Raw genomic sequence first — 21,262 nt, forward strand, 5'->3', positions numbered from 1 at the left:
CGAGACAACTTCTTCTTCTTCTTCTTTTTTTAAACTCGTATTTTGCTATTTAAGGTGCAGCTGGACCGCACTGAATGGGGCTCAGATTTGCCAAGTGTTGAAAGCCATTTAGAAAACCATAAAAATGTTCACCGAGCCATTGAAGAATTTGAAGCTAGCCTTAAGGAAGCTAAAATTAGCGAGGTGTGTGAATTTTTAAAAAAATATTTCATTGTAGTTGGATACTATTTTCTCTTTACATAAAGACCTTATAACTCAATGTTTAACATATAGTCAGAACTTAAGACCCTTAACCTCCATGTCTTTCCCCCATTACTTTAGATTCAGATGACAGCGCCTCTTAAGTTAACTTACACAGATAAGTTGCACAGATTAGAGAGTCAATATGCAAAACTGTTGGTAAGTTTTTGTTTTTAATTTTGTTTGCTCTGCACCCTCTATTTCCATCATGGCTGTTTATTGACAGTCTGTTTCTTACGATGGTTTTTCTTAAAAAGAATACATCCAGAACTCAGGAGCGGCACCTTGATACACTCCATAACTTTGTAACCCGGGCAACTAATGAACTCATCTGGTTGAATGAAAAGGAGGAGGAAGAAGTTGCTTATGACTGGAGTGAGAGGAACACTAGCGTTGCTCGAAAGAAAGGGTACCATGCGGTGAGTCAGCCTCACGCTCCGGTGCCCGGGCTGGACCTGGGGCCGCCACTCCTTCTGATACACTTCTCAATGCTTCCTCGCTAGGAACTAATGAGAGAACTTGAGCAGAAGGAGGAAAGTATTAAAGCCGTCCAGGAGATTGCAGAGCAACTACTTCTAGAAAACCACCCAGCCCGGTTGACGATAGAGGTAAGAAGGTTAGCGGTCTGGACTGAGTACTGATGTATCTGTCAACTTAAACCTCTCTCTCTAATTAAAAAGAAAAAAAAATTCCACTACTAAGTGTTTACTGCAGTCTGGCTCAGAGATAACTTTCCCAACACACCGTGCTGCTGCTTCTCCTCATCATCTTAGGATAAAGGTAGCAGCTTTTTTTAAGGCCCTGTGAAGCTGCTTTTGAGTAAATTCATCTGATAGGCATGGACAGGTGTTCCGCGGTAGAGCATGTACTTACCATGTGTAACAAACAAAAATGTAGCTTAGCTTGAGGGAGTAAATAATAGTGTATGTTGCTAGATTCCCAGGGGCAACTGTGCATCTGCAGGAAAGCCTGTCTGGACGCAGCTCAGAACTGGGGGGGGGGCGTGGGGGGGTAGGAGTGGGGAATGGGGGGTAGGGGGGTAGGGGGGCTATTCCAAGAGGAAGAGGGACGAGCACACAATGGACACAGAGCTCCCTCTCCTGGGAGGCAGGGGTTTGCACCTTCTTAAAAATGAGTTTCATGCTTCATGAGGAACTAGGTGTGCTTCCCACAGTATTTGTTTCTTTCATGAAAGATACTCTCTGTCTTAAACAATAAACGTTCAAATAGATGAGTGTTTAAATTTTTATTATTGTAACATTATTAAACCTAATAATTGCATTGGCATGAAAGTCTATGCCTTCTTTTTTACCCTCCCCGAGTCTTCTTCAGCAAAACACAAACGAAAGCTCCAGATCTGTGTATCTGTTAACACACACATGGTATGGCTCAGTAATATAAAAATCCAGAAATGGGGGGTACTGGGATGTCATAGGGAAAGGCATGCAGGTGCCAGGGTTAGTGAGCAAGGAGGAAAGAAAAGGGTGAATTTTATAGAGGTAATAGCTTGCATTTATTTCAAGTGTAAATTTTTCATATAAAATGTCATCATTTTTCTCCATTCTAAGAAAAAAGTCAAGAAATTAGAAATTTGAGAAAATTCATCTGGAATAATTTTAAAATTATGTACAAATTTTAAGACTAATCGTGTAAGGAAGAACTCTTATATAAGAAGATTCACTACCCTAGTAGTGAATTCATGGTTCAGCCCATTAAATTTTTTCCCATCTGTTTGGATAATAGAGTGTTTTGTCATTTGAAGCCATCAACGCTAAGCTGTGCATGATGGCTAATGTCTGTAATTCCAGCCTGTAATGAGAATCTGAGCCAGGGAATTACCAAAGCTTGAGGATAGCCCAGGCTGTGTACTAAGTGACATCCTGTCTCCAAAAGAAAAAAAAAGTGATTAAAGAAAAGAGGTGAAAATAAGTAAGTGCATCAGTGCAAGGGGTCAGACTGCAATGCTATCCACGCAAGGTACACACCTAGCCATCGAGGCAGACTAGCCCCTGCACCCTCTCTCTCCGCCCTGGCTTTCAGAGTGTGTTTTTTCTTTAAGGCATACAGAGCAGCGATGCAGACACAGTGGAGCTGGATCTTACAACTCTGCCAGTGTGTGGAGCAGCACATCAAGGAGAACACCGCGTACTTTGAGGTATGTGAGTGGAACTGCAGCCTGCACAGACCGCACTGTCATTCGGGCTGAGGCGCAGAATGATCGCTAGTTTCGTGTCTTAGATGGGAAAAGTTTAGCTGTTGAGGAAGAGATCTTGTGTCTGGAAGATGACTTAATTGGCACATTGTTTGCCATGAGTTCAACCCCCAGAAACTACACTTAAAAAAAAAAAAGTAAGCTGCCCAGTGCTGTGAGACAGTAGAGACAGGAGGATCCCTGGGGCTCTCTGACCAGCCAGTCTAGTCAAATGAGGACCTCCAGGTTCAGTGAGAGACCCTGTCTCAAAACTAGGGTAAAGAGAAGTTGTGGAAATCTAATTCACACACACACACACACACACACACACACACACACACACGACCTCTAAATATTGTAAACATAATTCTACAAATTTTTCTCATATTAAGGAGTAGTAATTATAGCAACAACTAAATAATAACTTCATTTTATTATTTAGAGATTTTTAATGTATTCTTTGAATTTCCTCCCTGTACTTAAAAAATTGGTTGAGCCCTAAAAACTTACATTCAAAATAACATAGAGCCAAAGCATAACACCCATGTACAATTTGGATAGTCAATATTTGTAGCCATCCATCTTCAAAGGTTATTTTCAGCTCTAAAAAGATGTGGCTAGTAAGTTCCTCTGTGCTTTGATTCTGTTCCTCCTTATCGGGCACACAGGGGGCCGGGGCACCCAGATTTAACAGCTCTGTGCCTCCCTGGCATTCAGTGTAGTTCAGCTGCCATGTTTTATCTTTCCTCAGTTTTTCAATGATGCCAAAGAAGCCAGCGACTACCTAAGGAATCTGAAGGATGCCATTCAGCGCAAGTACAGCTGTGACAGATCCAGCAGCATTCACAAACTGGAGGACCTCGTTCAGGAGTCCATGGTACTGATGTGGAAACCATTAACCGTGTCAGAATACAATGGGGTAGATAAGTGGTTTATTTTATGTCTATAGGTGCAGATTTGTATTTCATTGACACCATTGGGTTATTCAACTGAGCCTTTAGTGTGTTTAGTTTTTGACAACAGTAGTGTACTTTATATGATGTGGTTTACACTGCTTTAGCAGTGGTGTGTGTGAGCAGTAATCCCACAAGGAGATCCTTGGTAGACACCTGCTGTGTCTGCCCTGGCACTATTTTCAGTTCTGGGGATAGAACCATGAACAAAGTAGGCAGGAACTGCTCTCCCTTGTGGTGCCTAGATAATAAATGGTAGCTGCATGGTAGCACACATGGTAGAATGTTAGATAGCAATAATGCCAAAGAAGAAAAAAAAGTAACCAGACAAAATGAGGAAGAGAGATTCAAGAGGGGGCGACAAGCTGTGGAAAGTGTAGCCCAGTGGTCAGGACATACGTTGGTGACGACGTTTCGTTTGTGTGAATCCCTGTGGAATGGAGAGTTCAAATCATTAATTCTAAAAACCTGCTGTGTTTTTTTACTAGGAAGAAAAGGAAGAGCTTCTGCAATACCGAAGCTCTGTGGCAGGCCTAATGGGGAGAGCAAAGACCATAGTGCAGCTGAAGCCAAGGAACCCTGACAATCCACTCAAGACTTCCATTCCCATCAAAGCTATCTGTGACTACAGACAGATTGAGGTACCTGCCATTCTTAAAGCAGAGCAGATTCTGCGACTAATCCGTGTATTTTAAAAATGAGGTCATAGTGCTTCCTGGTTTCAAGGATTTCTCTGCCTCATAAAAAAAATAGTTCTCAAGATTATGTATAGAAGATGAGTTAATGGTGACCTCAGTTTTTTTCTCTTTCATTTAAAACTAGATAACCATTTACAAAGACGACGAATGTGTTTTGGCAAACAATTCTCATCGAGCCAAGTGGAAGGTCATTAGTCCTACTGGGAACGAGGCTATGGTCCCATCTGTGTGTTTTACTGTCCCTCCACCAAACAAAGAAGCAGTTGACTTTGCAAACAGGTTTGTATGGGTTGCTGAAGGTTAAAGAAGCAATCAGCACCTTTGTCGGGGACCCATAGAACTGGAAGGCTCTAGAGCCAGTATAGAGGGGACATTTTAAAAACAAAGATTATAGCACCCTTTCAGAAGGCGTAAAAAGGCTTAAAATCTGTTTTTTCCTGCGTATATTTCAGAATTGAGCAACAGTATCAGAATGTCCTCACACTTTGGCATGAATCTCACATAAACATGAAGAGTGTAGTCTCCTGGCATTATCTAGTCAGTGAAATTGACAGAATTCGAGCTAGCAACGTGGCTTCGGTGAGTATAAATGTGCACATTAACCCAGTGTATCTAATGTAGAGTGCCTTGTCATATTTGGGGTTGAGCTTGCATTTGCTCTGGAAAAGCATGGAACCCAGCAGATGTTGATATCCAGGCATTCAGTGAGTTCTTGTTAGGGCCTGTCATGAGGCATGCTCTACAGGTGTGAAATCTGGAGCTCAGGCAGTGGTGGTGAACGCTTTTAATCCCAGCACTTGGGAGGCAGAGTCAGGAGGATCTCCATGAGTTTGAGACCAGCCTGGTCTACAAAGTAAGTTCCAGGACAGCCAGGGCTACACAGAGAAACCCTGTCTTTAACCCTGCACCCACCAATAAAAGAGAAATAATTAGAACTAGATGTTTGGACAGACAGAGTGGGTATATTTTAATTTCATTTATTGAATTTTATCAATGTTTTTACTTGTCTTCTTTTAATTAAAACCTTATTGTAATGAAAATTTATATTAGACTCTAAAATCTATACATCTCAGTGATTAGAATAGCCATTCTGAAGCTGTGGAGCTTCACATTTGATTTTACTCTTATACCATCAAACATGTTCTGTATTCACTAGCCCATCATAAAACCTAAAAACCTGTGACAGAGCTGAGACTAAATCAATCAATCAATCAATCAATAACAAGTAGCTTTTTGTTTTCTTTCCTGACCCCAGTATCCTTTGCCTGAATTCATCCTTTCCTCGCCCCTGGTATTTACCCTTTCTTATTGACTTTCTACATGGTATAGTGCACACACAGGCACATTTGTTTTCTTACCTACATATGTATCATGGGCTAGGTTCCACACATGAGGGAGAACTTGTGCTTTTCATCCTTCTGAGATTGTGTGGCTTCCCTTAATATTATGTATTATAAGTTTTTCCGTTTTCTATAATTGTTCTTTTCATCTTACCTATGTACCAAATTTCATTATCCATTTATCTATTGATGGAAAACTAGATTGGTTCCATTTCCCCTGCTATAGGGTGTGAACCTGAATAAATACAATATTATTGTCAGGTGTTTCCTCTGCGTATACCGTGATATCAATTGTGATCCTACCCATCCCAATGTTAACTCTTGGCACTACGACATTAATCAAAGGATCTTTATTCTTTCAGATAAAGACAATGCTGCCTGGCGAACACCAGCAGGTTCTAAGTAATCTCCAGTCTCGTTTGGAAGATTTTCTGGAGGATAGCCAGGAATCCCAAATATTTTCAGGCTCAGATGTAACTCAACTAGAAAAGGAGGTGAATGTGTGTAGGAAGTATTATCAGGAGCTCCTCAAGTCTGCAGAAAGAGGTACAGTGTCGGGTGCCTGCTTATTTTCCCTGCCGGAGTTTCTTCCAGGCCTTTTCTGCTCTCCCTGGAAATGTCAGTGTTAGGTATATTGCATCAGTTGGCTGTGATATGGAAGCAAGGTTAGTGAACACTATAGAAATGTGTGTCTACAGTGGGACAGATGACAAGGTCTTACCTCACCTGAGTTTTAACCTTTGACCTGCTTTACAGGGCCACACTCAGAATGAAGGTCCTTAAGGCTCATAAAAGATTTGTTTATTTTCCCATATTCAACTTTACAAAGGAGTTAAAACAAAATGCTTTATTTAATAAGTTAAATTTTACTCAATATAAATCTTAGTCTTAACTCTTCATACTATTTAAAAACAAATGATTTTATTCATAGTAGCCTGTTTTAGAATCTTAAAACATTTAACACTTTCTTTACCTGCTACTTTTTATTTTTGGACTTTTGTTCAATCTAATGATTAATTGATAGCATATAATTTGTATTTTTGTGAATATAAAACAAGATAATATATTGCTTTCTTTGGATATTTCTGTGGTAATTTGGTACTTTAAATGGCCTTAGGGAATTTGATTAGTATTTTTATATTTTGGGCTGGAGAGATGACTCAGAGGTTAAGAGCACTGATTGTTCTTCCTGAGGTCCTGAATTCAAGTCCCAGCACCACATAACCATAACTATCTAACCACATAAGCTCATAGCCATCTATAGTGAGATCTGGTGCCCTCTACTGGCATGCACGCATACATGGAGGCAGAAAACTGTATACATAATAAATAAATTTTTAAAAAAGATTCACATTTTAAGATACCTGTTTTAAGGTTATGTCTTTAGGATTTCTGCTAATCGAAATACTGGTTTCCCCCATAAGAATGAAGCTATTGTATTGAAACTTGCATAAAAGCTTCCTCGGGATGGGGGTAGGGTGTGAGGGGGCGGAGAAGCCTCTCACTGACCACATATACTTTCACAGAGGAGCAAGAGGAGTCCGTGTATAATCTCTACATCTCAGAAGTGAGAAACGTTCGGCTTCGCTTAGAGAGCTGTGAAGACCGGTTAATTCGTCAGATACGGACTCCCCTGGAAAGAGACGATTTACATGAGAGCATGTTCAGGATCACAGAGCAGGAGGTAAGAGTTACACATGTGTTAGAAAACCCAGGATCGTTCCCTCCTACTGACCATGAATGTCACCTTCTGATTTTCTGGGTGTTTGTCTGTGACTTCAGTTCCTTACTGAGGTCCAGTTGTACATTTCTTGCTGGATAGAAACTAAAATCCAATAATTCCACTCTGACTCTTGAGTTAGGTAAACATAGAAGCATGTTGCCCTTCACCCATCCTGGTGGACTTCATATAAACAAGAGTCCTTACACTGTATACTGCTGTATACAAAGTAGAGGTTTAGGTCAAGGGAATGAACAATAAAGACATCACTGATTATAAAGCTGGAATGCCATGTTTCTGTTTATTTGGTAAAGAAAAAAAGTTATATGGATGCTTATGTTACACTGGTCATAACAATATAAAGTGTATTTTTAAGCAGCTGTAAGAAACATACCCACTTGGGGTGATAACCTATAACTTCCATTTGTTTTCCTGATAGAAACTGAAGAAAGAGCTGGACCGGCTTAAAGATGACTTGGGAACGATCACAAACAAGTGTGAAGAATTTTTCAGTCAAGCGGCAGACTCGCCGTCTGTCCCCACTCTTCGATCAGAGCTCAGTATGGTCATTCAGAGCATGAGTCAGATCTACTCGATGTCCTCCACTTACATAGAGAAGTATGTTAGCATGGCGTCTGCATACCGTCATCACTCTTGATAGGTTCTTATGAGCAGTGTGCTTGATCTTGAAGAACTAGACTAACGGTGTTTCTCCATGTCCAGGGGGAATTGCCATGGAGATTTCTGTCCTCCCACATTTCTGTTTCTTAGCTAGCCTTTGGTAGGCTTCAAGGTTTTCCTTGTTTGTGTGGTGTGACTTAGGAACTGTCTTGTGTTGGAATCTGTATATACCACAGATATTGGGGTAGGGGCTTAGGGTGGTGTCTATTAGGAAGAGAGTCAACTGAGTGTCAGACTTACAGGAGACCAGTCAGTGTTCCCATGTCATCATGTCATAAGTTACAGGACTACAGTATGCAAAAAATAAAAAGCATTAAACAGCATGGTCTAATATTTACTTCTCTTTTAAAGGTTGAAAACAGTTAATTTGGTATTAAAAAATACTCAAGAGGCAGAAGCCCTCGTCAAACTCTATGAAACCAAACTGTGTGAAGAAGCGGTAATAGCTGACAAGAATAATATTGAGAATTTAATGAGTACTCTAAAGGTAAGAGTCTCACTTCTGGACCTGTTTCAGGGTCATAGTTCTGAGTCCTTCCTCTAGCACGGAGCTCAAGCTTCAAACACCCAACACTAAATACCTGGCGTAGAATGTGTTTCTCCATTTCATATTTCTAATTCTACGACTTCCTGTAAGTAAGTACACTCAATCATTTTATGTAAGTTACTGTTCTGTTGCTATGAAGAGACAGCATAGCCAAAGCAGTTTATAGGAAAACGTTCATTTGGGTGCTTACTTACAGTTTTAGAGAGTAGAGTCTGTAATTGCCGTGGCAAGGAACATGGCAGCAGACAAAGAGGCAGGTAGGCAGGCAGAGCACTGGAGCAGTAGCTGAGAGCTTACATCTAATCTACAAGCCCAGGGCTGAGAGAACAAGATCATCTAGGTGTGGCTTGGGCTTTTGAACCCTCAAAGATGTGTAACCTCCAGTGACACAACCTCCTCCAACAAGGCCACACACCCCCTACGCCTTCCCAAACAGTCCTACCAGCTGGGGACCAAGCATTGAAATACATGAACTTATAGAAGCCATTCTTTCTCAGACCACCACAGGGTGTTCTTGTTTGAGATTTGAGCCTTCTGATAGTACCTTTTTGTAGTGGATTCGTATTGGCAGCAAGATGAGTTGATACTAAAAATTAAATTACTTGTAGTGGATTCACTTGCTTAAAAGTGGCAGTTATTCTAAGATGTTAAAGACGTAGATGAATATTTTATTCAAATTTTATTTTATGTATATGAGTGTTTTGCCTGCTTTTATGTCTGTGACCCAGGTTTGTGCAGTGTTCATTGAGGCCTCAGGGGGCATAGTTTCCCCTGGCACTGTAATTAGAGATGGTTGTAAACCATGATGTGGGTGCTGGGAGTGGAACCTGGGTCTTCTGGGAGAGCAGAGAGAAAGCAGCCCATGCTCTTAAACTCTTAGTCTCTTTCCAGCCTCAGAAGTTACTTTGAGAAGGAAAAAAAGATTTACCACTGTACTGTTTTTTATTTTTAAAAATCAACATTGTGTATATATGAGAGTGTGAATGTGTGTGGTGTGTGTGTGTGTGTCCCTCACATGCCATGGGGCATGACTGTGGAAGTCAGAAGAGAATTTGCAGGAGTCAGTTCTCTATTTCCACCATGTGGTTTTGGGAGTCGAACTCAGCTCATAAGGCGTGGCAGCAAGCACCCTGAACCACTGAGCCATCTCACTGGCCCCTGTATCTATATTTCTCTATGTAAAGTGCTTAGCAAGACTGTTGTAGAAACATTGAAGTTACTTCAGTCTTTTTAAACAATGGGATTAGAAGCATTTAAAAACAATAAAAAAGACTTTTCTTATTGGGGCAACTGCCTTGCTTATGGAATACTCTTAATTTTGTTGACATATAAATTCTAGTAGGCTGGATTTTATAGACTTTCTGTGTTTTTAGCATCTTTAATTGAAAAATAGGAGTTTGGCTTGTTTATGAATATAAATTTATGCTTGCTTGTTTTTTGTGTGTGTTGACACATTCCTACGAACTATTACCCCTCCTCCTTTTTCTCTGTCTCCACTAAGTAACATAAGTGTCTCTCATAATAACATGCCATTTTTTTAGAGATCAAAGCACAGTAAGGTAATAGTCATTTTATAAGGTTATACCTTATACATCTTTAATATCACAGGTTTTTCTTTATCTGGTTGCACATTACATGAATGAATTGTAACATAATAATGTGTTTACTATATGACTTGCTGATACATTTCATGACGATCATTGACTCGTGTATTTTAGCAATGGCGATCAGAAGTAGATGAGAAGAGAGGGGTGTTCCATGAATTGGAGGACGAGCTGCAGAAAGCAAAAGCCATCAGTGATGAGATGTTTAAGACACACAAAGAACGGGACCTTGACTTTGATTGGCACAAAGAAAAGGCGGACCAGCTGGTTGAAAGGTGGCAGAATGTCCACGTGCAGATTGACAACAGGTGGGTCCCCTTTCTGTCCAGTGGCTGTGTGGGTTGGATTCCCTTTGTGTACAGAGGGCAAACCCTAAACTGAACAGGCTTTAAATGGCATTCCATAGCTAATGTGTCAATTGCAGGACGGTTTCCCACTTACATGTGCACTTTAACCACACATGGAACTTGAAAGAGATACTGTCTTTCCTCTTCTTTTAAGATTTGTTTTATGTGCATGATTATTTTGCCTGTGTGTATATATCCCTGTGTTCCACATGAGTACCTGGTACCCGAAGAGACCGGAAGAGGGCATTGGATTCACTGGCAACTACAGAGAGTTGTAAACCTCCATGTGGGTGCTGGGAATTGAACCTAAATAATTTGTAAGAGCTTAATGCCGAGCCATCTCACCAGCTTCAGAAAAATAACATTTTCAATGATTTATAATTAAAAATGCTAATGTATCTTGGTGACTTAGTAAGGGCTTCAAATGTTGTGAAGAGACACCATGACCACAGCAACTCTTACAAAGGGAAACATTTAATTGGGATGGCTTACATTTTTCAGAGGTGAGAGGGATGGGGGAGTGCATGTCTTTAACCCCAGCAGTAGGGAAGCTGAGACAGGCAGATGTCTGTGAGTTCGAGGACACCCTGGTCAGCAGAACGAGTTCCAGGACAGGCTCTAAAGCTACACAGTTTCTAGAAACCCTGTCTTGGGGGGGGCAAGAATATCATGCTCTAAAAGTTATCATGAACTTACAGTGTCCAAATAACCATGAATTAGCAAAATAAATCATAAACTTATTTCTGCTGGACCTAAGAGGGCATAGAACTAACCTGCTATTCATTTTCACTGACACTGTAAGACAACTGGAATAATTTGTTCAGTAAGAATAAAAAGCACCAAAGAAAATGGGATTGATTTAGGCTTCATCTGAAAAGAAATAAATAATGGTCTTTCTTACTCACTTTTTGTTTATATTACTATAAATTAAATGCTTTTGTAATATAGTACCACTCAGGAAGTTAAATTCATTCAAATTTTTTCCTCTGGAAAATGCATGATGAATTTGTTTAATGTGCTGATTTTAAAAATCATACAAGTGGGTGTTTAGTTTCCGTTCCTGGAAGACACTCTCTGAGACCATGTTGACCCATCTATTGGATTGCATTCTTCTTCCAAAGGTGAAATATGATTTGAAGCAAGCCTCAGATGCTCAGGATGTGTTGGCCGATCATAATGGCGGTTAATTTCCCTACCTTTCCCGCTTTACTTTAGAGGTGTAGTAAGACAGCAGCACCAGGTAACTTCACAAGGCCCGGAGCAGATTGTCTCTGCTCCCCCTGATGCTGTATGGCGTGCTCCAGGAGTCTGTCTCAGGCCCGTCTACCCTGCTGTGCTTGCTCCTTTGTGCTTAGTGGCTCTTGAGGCTCCACTTGTGTTTTCTGTTCCCAGTCCTTTACCCCTCCGGCTGGAACCTGACTGTTCATTTTTTTCTTGCAGGCTTCGGGACCTAGAGGGCATTGGGAAGTCACTGAAGCACTACAGAGATTCCTACCACCCTCTAGATGATTGGATTCAGCAAATTGAAACTACCCAGAGAAAGATTCAGGAAAATCAGCCAGAAAACAGCAAAGCCCTAGCCTTACAGCTGAATCAACAGAAGGTACACAAAGAAATATATGCCCTGAGATTCTGTCTGCTTTTTGGTTGGCCATGTGCCTCATCTTTCTCTCCTGGATTGGAAAAAAAGCAGTTACTTAGACAACTATAGGGAATGATAATGTGTATGAGACCTCTACACCCCAAACCTGCCTGCATTTGTTTTTATTTCCTGGAAGTCGTTTTTGAAAGCACAGATAATGAGCGGTGTGTTGGGGTAGTTTTCACATACCTCATCTCCCTGGTTTCATAGGCTGGGTCTAATTTTTCTTGACACTCTTCTGGCAACATAGTTTTATGTTTGCTGAATTAATAATCATGGCCAGAGGTAGTAGACAGAATCCCAGTCACAACTGGTGAGAAATTGAGTGTCTTAAGGTTTTAGAATCATTATTAGAAGCCAATGATTTCTAACCCTGTTTTCATCTGGAGTGGGTATGATGAAGGACACCAAGTCTGCTCTTATGGGCATTATTCTGGAAGTGTGTTATTTATCCATAAGCCAAGGCACATGTAAGGTAGGAAGCACTGGGACATACAACATTGAGTAGCATGGCTATCTCTCAGTTCCTGAGCATGAGGTGGAAAGGGTAGAATTCCCATCCCTTTTTCTCTAAACTGTGTTTACAGATGCTGGTGTTGGAAATAGAGGTGAAACATTGAGTAGCATGGCTGTCTCCCAGTTCCTGAGCATGAGGTGGAAAGGGTAGAATTCCCATCCCTTTTTCTCTAAACTGTGTTTACAGATGCTGGTGTCAGAAATAGAGGTGAAACAGAGCAAAATGGACGAATGTCAGAAACACTCTGAGCAGTACTCAGCCGCAGTAAAGGTGAGAAAGGTTGCTTACATGAGGCAAATTTAGTATTTAGGTATATGGTGCTGTAGCATATTTTTAAAGAAATTCATATCACTTCATCCCATGTTAAAAGACCATTTGAACCTATTTCAAGCCTTATTCAAACTTTTTTATACTTAACTAATAATTCTTGGTGAAGTAAGTCAGGTGACAGCCCCTACTGGTTCGTTTTCACTGTCTCCATAAATGCATGAAAATGTACACACACCCTAGACATGAACTCTGAAACTTGTTTCTTATTGCTTTCCTTTTTTTTCTTTAAAATTGAGAGAACCTTTAACTTGTGCTTAGGAGATACTGCCATATTTTTTTTAATTTAAATTAGAAATAAGCTTGCTTCACATGTCAATCCCAGCTCCCTCTCCCTCCCTACCACCCAAGAACCTCATCCAATCCTCACTCCACTCCCCAGGGAGGGTGAGGCCCTTCATGGGGGATCTCCAAAGTCTGTCATATCATCCGGAGCAGGATCTAGGCCCTCCCCTATGTGTCCATCATATTTTTATGTAATATTATTGACAGTTTCTTAGCTTCCCAGCTCCACAGCTCTGTTGTTGCTGTGGAGTAAGTGATGGCTGCCTATACCAAGAGTATTCTGCAGTAAATGCCTTTGTGGCTTCCAAAGACAGTTGGGATCTTTGCTGACCATGGTACATGTCTCTGCTTATGTAACCACCTTACAAGTATCTCTAGCATCAAATAAATTTTTAAAGATTTAGTTTTCATTATTTATTTCTTTATTTAAACTTAATTCAGTGAACTACATTCGAGTTCTCTGGGATCAGCCACTTTGGATGAAGCTTTCAGGCTTTGCTTTAATAATTTTATCGTGCTGACTCTTTTATGCAGGACTATGAATTGCAAACAATGACCTACAGGGCTATGGTTGATTCACAGCAGAAGTCTCCAGTGAAACGCCGGCGGATACAGAGCTCAGCGGACCTCATTATTCAAGAGGTAACAAGTAGGGAAGACCAGAGGTCAGGCAGAAAGGAGAATCATTTTTAAAGTTTAAAAGTTTAAAACATACCTTATATAAAATTGGCCGTTTTAGTTATTTTTAGCTGAATTAATGGGATTTTAGTATGTTACAATTTTGTACATTCACTTCTAGTATTTTTTTTCTACCAACCCTGACAAAGAGATGTAGTTGGACTTTCTTGTCAGACTTTTCTTGAACTGCCAAGCCCCAAATAATGATACAGAGACTTATTAATGATGATTCTTTCCCAACCAGCTCTTATAATTTAATCTATTAATCTATGTTCTGCCATGTGGCTCAGTCACCTCTCCTCTCTACCACATGTCTGACTTGTTCAGTACCTCACTGGCATCTCTGTGCACCTAGATGATGCCGAGTTCCTCTTTCTGCCTGCAGCCCTGCCTATTCTCTCCTGTCTAACTCTTTATTAAACCAATCACAGAGACACGTCTTCACACAGCGTGAACAAATATTCCACACTACATTTTATCAGGTCCCCTTAAAAATCCTTTTGCAGGGTGGTGGTGGCCGCCACGCACGCCTTTATTCCCAGTACTTGATAGGCAGAGTCAGGCAGATCTCCATGAGTTTAAGGCCAACCTGGTCTACAGAGCAAATTCCAGAACAGCCAGGGCTACACAGAGAAACCCTATCTTGAAAAACCAAACAAACAAACAAAACAACAACAACAAAACCCTTTTAAAATAAACAATTTTTTTGTTTAAAAAAATTTTTGCGGGGAGGAGGCGCTGTCCTGGAACTCACCCTTAAAACTTATGCAACTCCACCTGCCTCTGCCTCCCAAGTGCTGGAATTAGATGTATGCGCCACCACTGCCCAGCTAAATTATTAATGCACTTCATCAATGTACTTCATGATTAAACTTAGTAAGAAGCTATGGCTTAGTGTGGTGCACAAGAGAGTAGTAAGCTCATTACTCCTGAAATGCCACTCACTCTGGGTAAGTGTGTGCTTTGTTATCCAAAGCCCAGTTGGTAGTTCACTCAACTCATCAGTAACGGGGATAACGTTCTTATCATTTCTCCCTTGCAGTTCATGGACCTACGGACTCGATACACTTCCCTGGTCACTCTTATGACACAGTATATAAAATTTGCTGGTGATTCACTGAAAAGGCTGGAAGAGGAGGAGGTAACCTTTAACAATGAACATCCAAGGAACTAGACCTGAGCAGTAACTGTAATGTTTTGGGGAGGCAAACTTCAGGGCAACATGTCTGAAAGCTAGTATGCAAGTAGTTAATTAGAAGCTTACACAGGGAAAGCCTTGGATATTTGTTTGTTTGTTGTTTAGATTCTTCAAGACAGAAAAGCATTTTTAAATTTTTACTTTGGGTGGACTTAATAAGCATGCTTTACTTCTGAGTTTGATTCCCAAAACCTCAAAAGCAGTTACTTCAGAACCCTAACATGATAGAGTTAGTGTCATAAATGGTTCTGTTTCAGCTGGAAGATTTTGGCATCTGGTCAGAATTTGTTCTTCTTCCTCATGGCTAGGAAATTACTTCCTTCAAGTGTAGTTGCTGTAGAGATGCATTCTGTGAACACACGTGTGTTATACATCTTGAATTAATATACGTCTTTAAGGAATTAAAATTATTACAAATACTTAAATTGAAAAGATAAACTTAGTAGTACCTTATTCCAAAGAATGGACTTTTAAAGAATTGGCAGAGTTTTACACTTTGTGTTTTTGCCCTAAAATTATAGGTGATAAGAAAAGTAAGTATGACTCTGATTTGAAGGACTTCTGCAGCTTTGGTCTGGAGTTTAAAATTGTGTTGAGAAATAGGAAGAATAAGAAATTCCTTGTAAAAACATATTACATGAAAGCCTGTTGATTCTTTTCATGAAAGGATTATTCCATGCCCTATTCTTCTGATGGTCTTTTTTTCCCTCATCCCAAAACAGACAAAAATAGTTAAAAGAATGCTAAAATGTGTAAATGGAAAATTTGGAGGCTGGCTATCATAATTGGACTGTTGAGTTAAAAGAACAAAAGTCGCCAGTGCCTGTGAGACGGTGGTTCCTGTCTTAGCTTCTGCAGTCGTGACTCTTTTATAAACTGTTTTGGTCTGTTCAATTTTCTGCACTAACCCACTCATGTGTGTTCTAAAGTCTTTATAATCAGCTTCCTTTATGCTTACAAAGAGCCCAGAGTACTTGTGCTCCTTTAGTAAACATAATGTACTACTTATGTATGAAAGATTTTATTTTCACTACATTTTGAGAAGTTATTCTATTTTAAATAGTATACATGTCTTTTAAATCTTACATTCAATTGTTAAATATAAAATCATTTAAGTCCTTTTCTATTCTCACACTATATATTTAGTTGTACATATGTGGGCCACTCAGCTCAATTCCTGCAATAAGACAGAAGTTGACACAAACAAAGGTTTTTCAATGACTTCAATATTGAATTGAATTATAGTGAATTGAAAATACAAGCTATATATTTGAAAGCACACGAAGACTATAATGTAAAGTAAAATTTAATACCCTTCAATTTAAGGCTGTATTAATGGAATGTCCTTTAAAAGATATGTAATTCATAGTTTAGACCCCAAAGAGAAATATTTCTGAAACAGTCTCGAAGATCCACGGGATAAACTGCCCTGAGAGCAGAATTTTTCACAGTCAGCATATAAGCCAAGATACATGAAAATTTCAGAAGTAACCAAATATGTTAGAAAAATCTAGAACTATGGCTTAGATCTCGTATTTGATATGGTAAAAAAATTCTGTAGCCGATGCAAAGACCCAACTACATATATTGATCTCATTGCATAAAGCTAAGAGAGACCTTTTGAGGGAGTGGTTTTCATGAATAAGTTTGATATCTACAAGATGAAAAAAATCAGTAATTAACTTAAATTACTTAAAGTAATTTTAAGCATATGTGAAAAAATCCTAGTCAATCAAACAACATAGAATTATTAATAAACCACCTGAATGACTCTAATTAAGATATTGAAGAATCAGCAATAGATTTTATTTTTTTGCTGAGGTAAACAGAATCTAACCAAGAGAATAAGGCTCAAAACACCTTGGCAACAGCTAAGCTATGTTTCAAAGTTAGATTTAATAAGAGACCGGTTCTTAGAAATAATTCTTAAAAACTAATATTTGCAGTTTTGTTTTTGAGACAGTAGCTCTCTGGGAATCCAGAATGGTCTGAACTCCATATCCATGTGTCTCAGCCTGAGTTCTGAGATTACAGGTGTGCATGTTTGTGCCCTGAGAAAACTTCATGGTTTAAATATACAGAATGTTGCAGTGTTCCTAAGGGTTGACTTTGACACACAATTAAAACAGTGACATTGAGCACAGCAGTTGTGGTGAGGTTTTCTTATCCATGGAGCCATATTAACAGCCACAGATAGGCTAATGTAGGAGGCTGAGGTTTTAAGTCCCAAATTATCAAAGATCAGGAAAGTGGAGGATTATAATCAAAAAAGATTGATTATAAGTTAAATCCTTGAAATTCACATATATCCCAGTGAAGACAAATCAGAGCTACAAAATGACTTCTGTGTTCCTACTTAATTTCTTATTGCAGTTACTTTGAGTTGATCTGCAGCTGCCACCATAAGGATGCTAAGATAACTAGAATAAGTCTGTAAGCAGTCCACACACGTAGAGTTTCCGTTAATATTAGTTTCTCAGTCCTCCCAGCTGCTGAAAGGTTTTCTTATTTTTACTTGATTAAAAAAATGGGCATGAATCCCTAGGCATATCTTTAAAACATTTCACAAATATCTTTGTGTTCGTGGGGTATCTAAAGGTACTTGGCAAAATGGATTTCAGATGAGACATGCCAGTGACAACAGCAGCAACAAAATCTGTGAGTGCTTGAATGGCATCCTCCCTAAAGCCAGGGACTGAAGCTGCCTTTACATTAGCAGTTCTCACCGTCGGAACTGTCACATTTGCCGTCTTAATCAGTGGCTTGAAAATGTCAAGAGTTATGTAATCCTCCTTTCCCGGGTTGCAAGTATTATTTCTGAATCTGACTCGCTGTTCTGAAAGTCTGTTTCTTTAATCATAAACATGGAACTGTGAGTACCATGTTTAACTTCCGCTCGTCTCCTTATTGCAAACTAAATCTGTGTCCTTTGTCCCTGCGTGGTGGTTTTGTTCTAAGCTGGTGTAAATTAAGTTGTGAGAACAGAGTGGGTATCATTATGATCAAGGCTTAATTTTGCATCTTTAAAGGTTTGGGGTCCTGCTCCATGTTTGGTAGAGTCAGTCCTTTCTTACTTCAGAACCACAAGCCTGCTAATTTTCTATATGAAATACTCCTGGGGGGCAAAGGGGATTCTTTGGGAAACGTGTCCTGCAGGTCATCTGTCTCCTCCCTGCCGGCTTTCTGTGGTTTCGGCTAGGAAGAAACTGGTGCTGGTGCTGGTGCTGGTGCTGGTGGCCGCTGCTTGTTCTCCCCTTGAGTGCCCTTGGTCTCGTGAGTACAGGAGAGGCTGCCGAATCTATTCCGGTAGAACGGCTTTGACACTTGAAATGTTTCTTGTAGATGAAAAGGTCTAAGGAGAATTCCGAACACGGGGCGTATTCAGATCTGCTGCAGCGTCAGAAAGCGACCATGGTTGAAAATAGCAAACTTACGGGAAAGATCAGTGAGTTGGAAACCATGGTAGCTGAGCTAAAGAAACAGAAATCTCGGGTCGAGGAAGAGCTTCCGAAGGTTAAGGAGGCTGCCGAAAATGCACTGAGAAAGCAACAGAGGAACGTGGAGGACATCGCCCTGCAGAAGCTCAGGGCCGAGAGCGAGGCCAAGCAGTACCGCCGAGAGCTGGAGACCATAGTGAGGGAGAAGGAAGCTGCCGAGCGGGAGCTGGAGCGCGTGAGGCAGCTCACGGCCGAGGCCGAGGCCCGCAGAGCTGCGGTGGAGGAGAACCTCCGCAACTTCCGGAGCCAGCTGGAGGAGCACACCTTCACGAGGAGAACCCTCGAGGATCATCTCAGGAGGAAGGACTCGAGCCTCAGCGATCTGGAGCAGCAGAAGCAGGCCCTAGTGGAAGAACTCCGGCAGAAGCGAGACCACGAGGAAGAGCTCTTGAAGCTGGTGAAGCAGATGGAGAGGGACCTGGCCTTCCAGAAGCAGGTGGCCGAGAAGCAGCTGAAGGAAAAGCAAAAGATCGAGCTGGAAGCAAGAAGAAAGATAACCGAAGCTCAGTATTCGTGTAGAGAAAACGGGCTGCCGGCTTGTACCGTCACACAGGCTGCATCGTGTAGGGCTGGGGCGGGTCCCCAGACGGAGCACGACAGACAGAAGGAGGAGGCGCTTAAGCAGCAGGTGGATGAGCTGACTGTCGCCAACAGAAAGGCTGAGAAGGAGATGCGGGAGCTGAAGTATGAACTCAGTGCCGTGCAGCTTGAAAAGGCTTCCTCCGAGGAGAAGGCCCGGCTGCTGAAAGACAAGCTGGATGAGACGAACAACACTCTCAAGTGCCTCAAGGGGGAGCTGGAGAGGAAGGATCAGGTCCAGGAACGCTATTCCCAGCAGCTCAGAGAACTCGGCAGGCAGCTGACCCAAACCACAGACAAGGCTGAAGAGGTCAGGCAGGAAGCTAATGATCTCAAGAAAATAAAGCACAGCTATCAGTTAGAGTTGGAATCGCTCCACCACGAGAAAGGAAAACTCCAGAGAGAAGTGGACAGAATCACTAGGGCACATGCTGTAGCCGAGAGGGACATCCAGCGTTTAAATTCCCAAGTTCATTCTTCGCAGAACGAGAAGGAACTCTCCGATGAAAGGAGACAGCTCTGTCAGAGAAAATCGGATCATCTAAAAGAAGAGTTTGAGAAGAGCCATGCACAGTTGCTTCAGAATATCAAAGCCGAGAAAGAAAATAATGATAAAATCCGAAAGCTGAATGAAGAGCTGGAAAAAAGCAATGAGTGTGCAGAAATGCTCAAACAAAGGGTGGATGAGCTCACCAGACAGAACAATGAAACCAAACTAATGATGCAGAGAATTCAGACCGAGTCCAAGAACATAGTTCGAGAGAAACAAGCTATCCAGCAAAGATGCCAAGTGCTGCAAATTCAGGCAGACGGTTTTAAAGATCAGTTACGAAACACCAATGAGCACTTGCATAAACAGACCAAAACAGAGCAGGATTTCCACCGAAAAATTAAAAGCCTGGAAGATGATCTAGCACAGAGTCAAAATTTAGTGAGTGAGTTTAAGCAAAAGTGTGACCAGCAGAGCGTCATCATCCAGAATACGGAGAAGGAGGTGAGGAGTCTGAGCGCTGAGCTGAGCGCTTCCAAAGAGGAGAAGCGACGGGAGGAGCAGAAGGCTCAGCAGCAGCGGGCTCAGGTGCAAGAGCTAAATGACAGGCTGAAAAGGGTGCAGGATGAGCTACACTTGAAGACCATCGAAGAGCAGATGACCCGCAGGAAGATGGTCCTGCTCCAGGAGGAGTCCGATAAATTCAAGTGCTCAGCAGACGAGTTTCGGAAAAAGATGGAAAGGCTGATGGAGTCCAAGGTCATCACCGAAAATGATATCTCTGGCATTAAGCATGACTTTGTGTCCCTTCAGAGGGAAAACTGCCGAGCCCAAGAGAACGCGAAGCTGTGGGAGACGAACATCAGAGAACTGGAGCGGCAGCTTCAGTGCTACCGTGAGAAGATGCAGCAGGGGCAGCCCGTAGAAGCAAACCATTATCAGAAATGTCGGAAACTTGAGGAGGAGCTGATGGCCCAGAGACGTGAGGTTGACAACCTCAAGCAGAAAATGGACCAGCAGATAAAGGAGCATGAGCATCAGTTAGTTTTGCTCCAGTGTGAACTCCAAGAAAAAGGCACAGCCAGAGACCGTACCTCCATGTCAGGGTTCGATACGGCGGGGAGAGAATGCCACCACCCCACAGAGATTTCCTCTGGGAGCTCTGGAATCCTTAACCTCAAGGCCAGATGTCCACTGTCAAGATGGACTCAAGAACCGCAACAGGCCGAAGAAAAATGGCAGCACAGGGTGGCTGAACAGATTCCAAAGGAGGTGCAGTTCCAACAGCCAGGGCCTCTGCTGGACACGAAGAGCAGCCAACCCTGCTACTCTGAGTATTTTTCTCAGACAAGTACTGAATTGCAAATAACTTTTGATGAGAAAAACCCGATTTCAAGACTGTCTGAACTAGAGAAGATGAGAGACCAAGCCTTGCGTACTTCCAGACCGCCTGTTAGGTATCAAGATGACAAACTTGAAATGGAATTGGTGAAGCTTTTGACACCCTTAGAGGTACACATTGTTCTGAGACCTTATTAGCCATATCAGGCCAGGCTTCTTTTATTTCTTTTTTCTCCAGGACTACATTTTTAGCAGTTTTGTATCCTAAGCTGTGTATAGTCCTGAGAAGAAAATGATACTATAATTCTCCATCAGTTTGCATTTTTACTGTAAATTACCACTGATGTATGGAAGCTTGAGATTCCACAACAAATGTAGTGGGTAAAT

The 21,262-nt window shown here is 41.3% G+C and overlaps 1 protein-coding gene across 20 annotated transcripts in view; it reads left to right on the plus strand.

Moving 5' to 3' along the window:
* Dst (dystonin) overlaps positions 1 to 21,262 on the plus strand; it is a 400,220-nt gene that overhangs the window by 251,167 nt on the left and 127,791 nt on the right. For 18 of the 20 annotated variants that reach the window (XM_040729445.1, XM_040729449.1, XM_040729447.1 and 15 more), the window contains 18 exons: positions 55 to 183; positions 322 to 399; positions 498 to 659; positions 744 to 848; positions 2,300 to 2,395; positions 3,183 to 3,308; positions 3,873 to 4,025; positions 4,207 to 4,361; positions 4,535 to 4,661; positions 5,785 to 5,968; positions 6,949 to 7,106; positions 7,582 to 7,760; positions 8,175 to 8,310; positions 10,089 to 10,282; positions 11,762 to 11,924; positions 12,667 to 12,750; positions 13,627 to 13,734; positions 14,813 to 14,911. In XM_040729445.1, coding sequence (XP_040585379.1) covers positions 55 to 183; positions 322 to 399; positions 498 to 659; positions 744 to 848; positions 2,300 to 2,395; positions 3,183 to 3,308; positions 3,873 to 4,025; positions 4,207 to 4,361; positions 4,535 to 4,661; positions 5,785 to 5,968; positions 6,949 to 7,106; positions 7,582 to 7,760; positions 8,175 to 8,310; positions 10,089 to 10,282; positions 11,762 to 11,924; positions 12,667 to 12,750; positions 13,627 to 13,734; positions 14,813 to 14,911 — 2,436 coding nt within the window. Of the gene's footprint in view, positions 1 to 54; positions 184 to 321; positions 400 to 497; positions 660 to 743; positions 849 to 2,299; positions 2,396 to 3,182; positions 3,309 to 3,872; positions 4,026 to 4,206; positions 4,362 to 4,534; positions 4,662 to 5,784; positions 5,969 to 6,948; positions 7,107 to 7,581; positions 7,761 to 8,174; positions 8,311 to 10,088; positions 10,283 to 11,761; positions 11,925 to 12,666; positions 12,751 to 13,626; positions 13,735 to 14,812; positions 14,912 to 18,310; positions 21,047 to 21,262 lie in introns of all 20 variants that reach the window. The other 2 variants (XM_040729463.1, XM_040729465.1) reach the window with 1 other exon arrangement.

This window comes from Mesocricetus auratus, unplaced genomic scaffold (genome assembly GCF_017639785.1).
Source record: "Mesocricetus auratus isolate SY011 unplaced genomic scaffold, BCM_Maur_2.0 Super-Scaffold_100021, whole genome shotgun sequence".
In the NCBI taxonomy this organism is placed as follows: domain Eukaryota; kingdom Metazoa; phylum Chordata; class Mammalia; order Rodentia; family Cricetidae; genus Mesocricetus; species Mesocricetus auratus.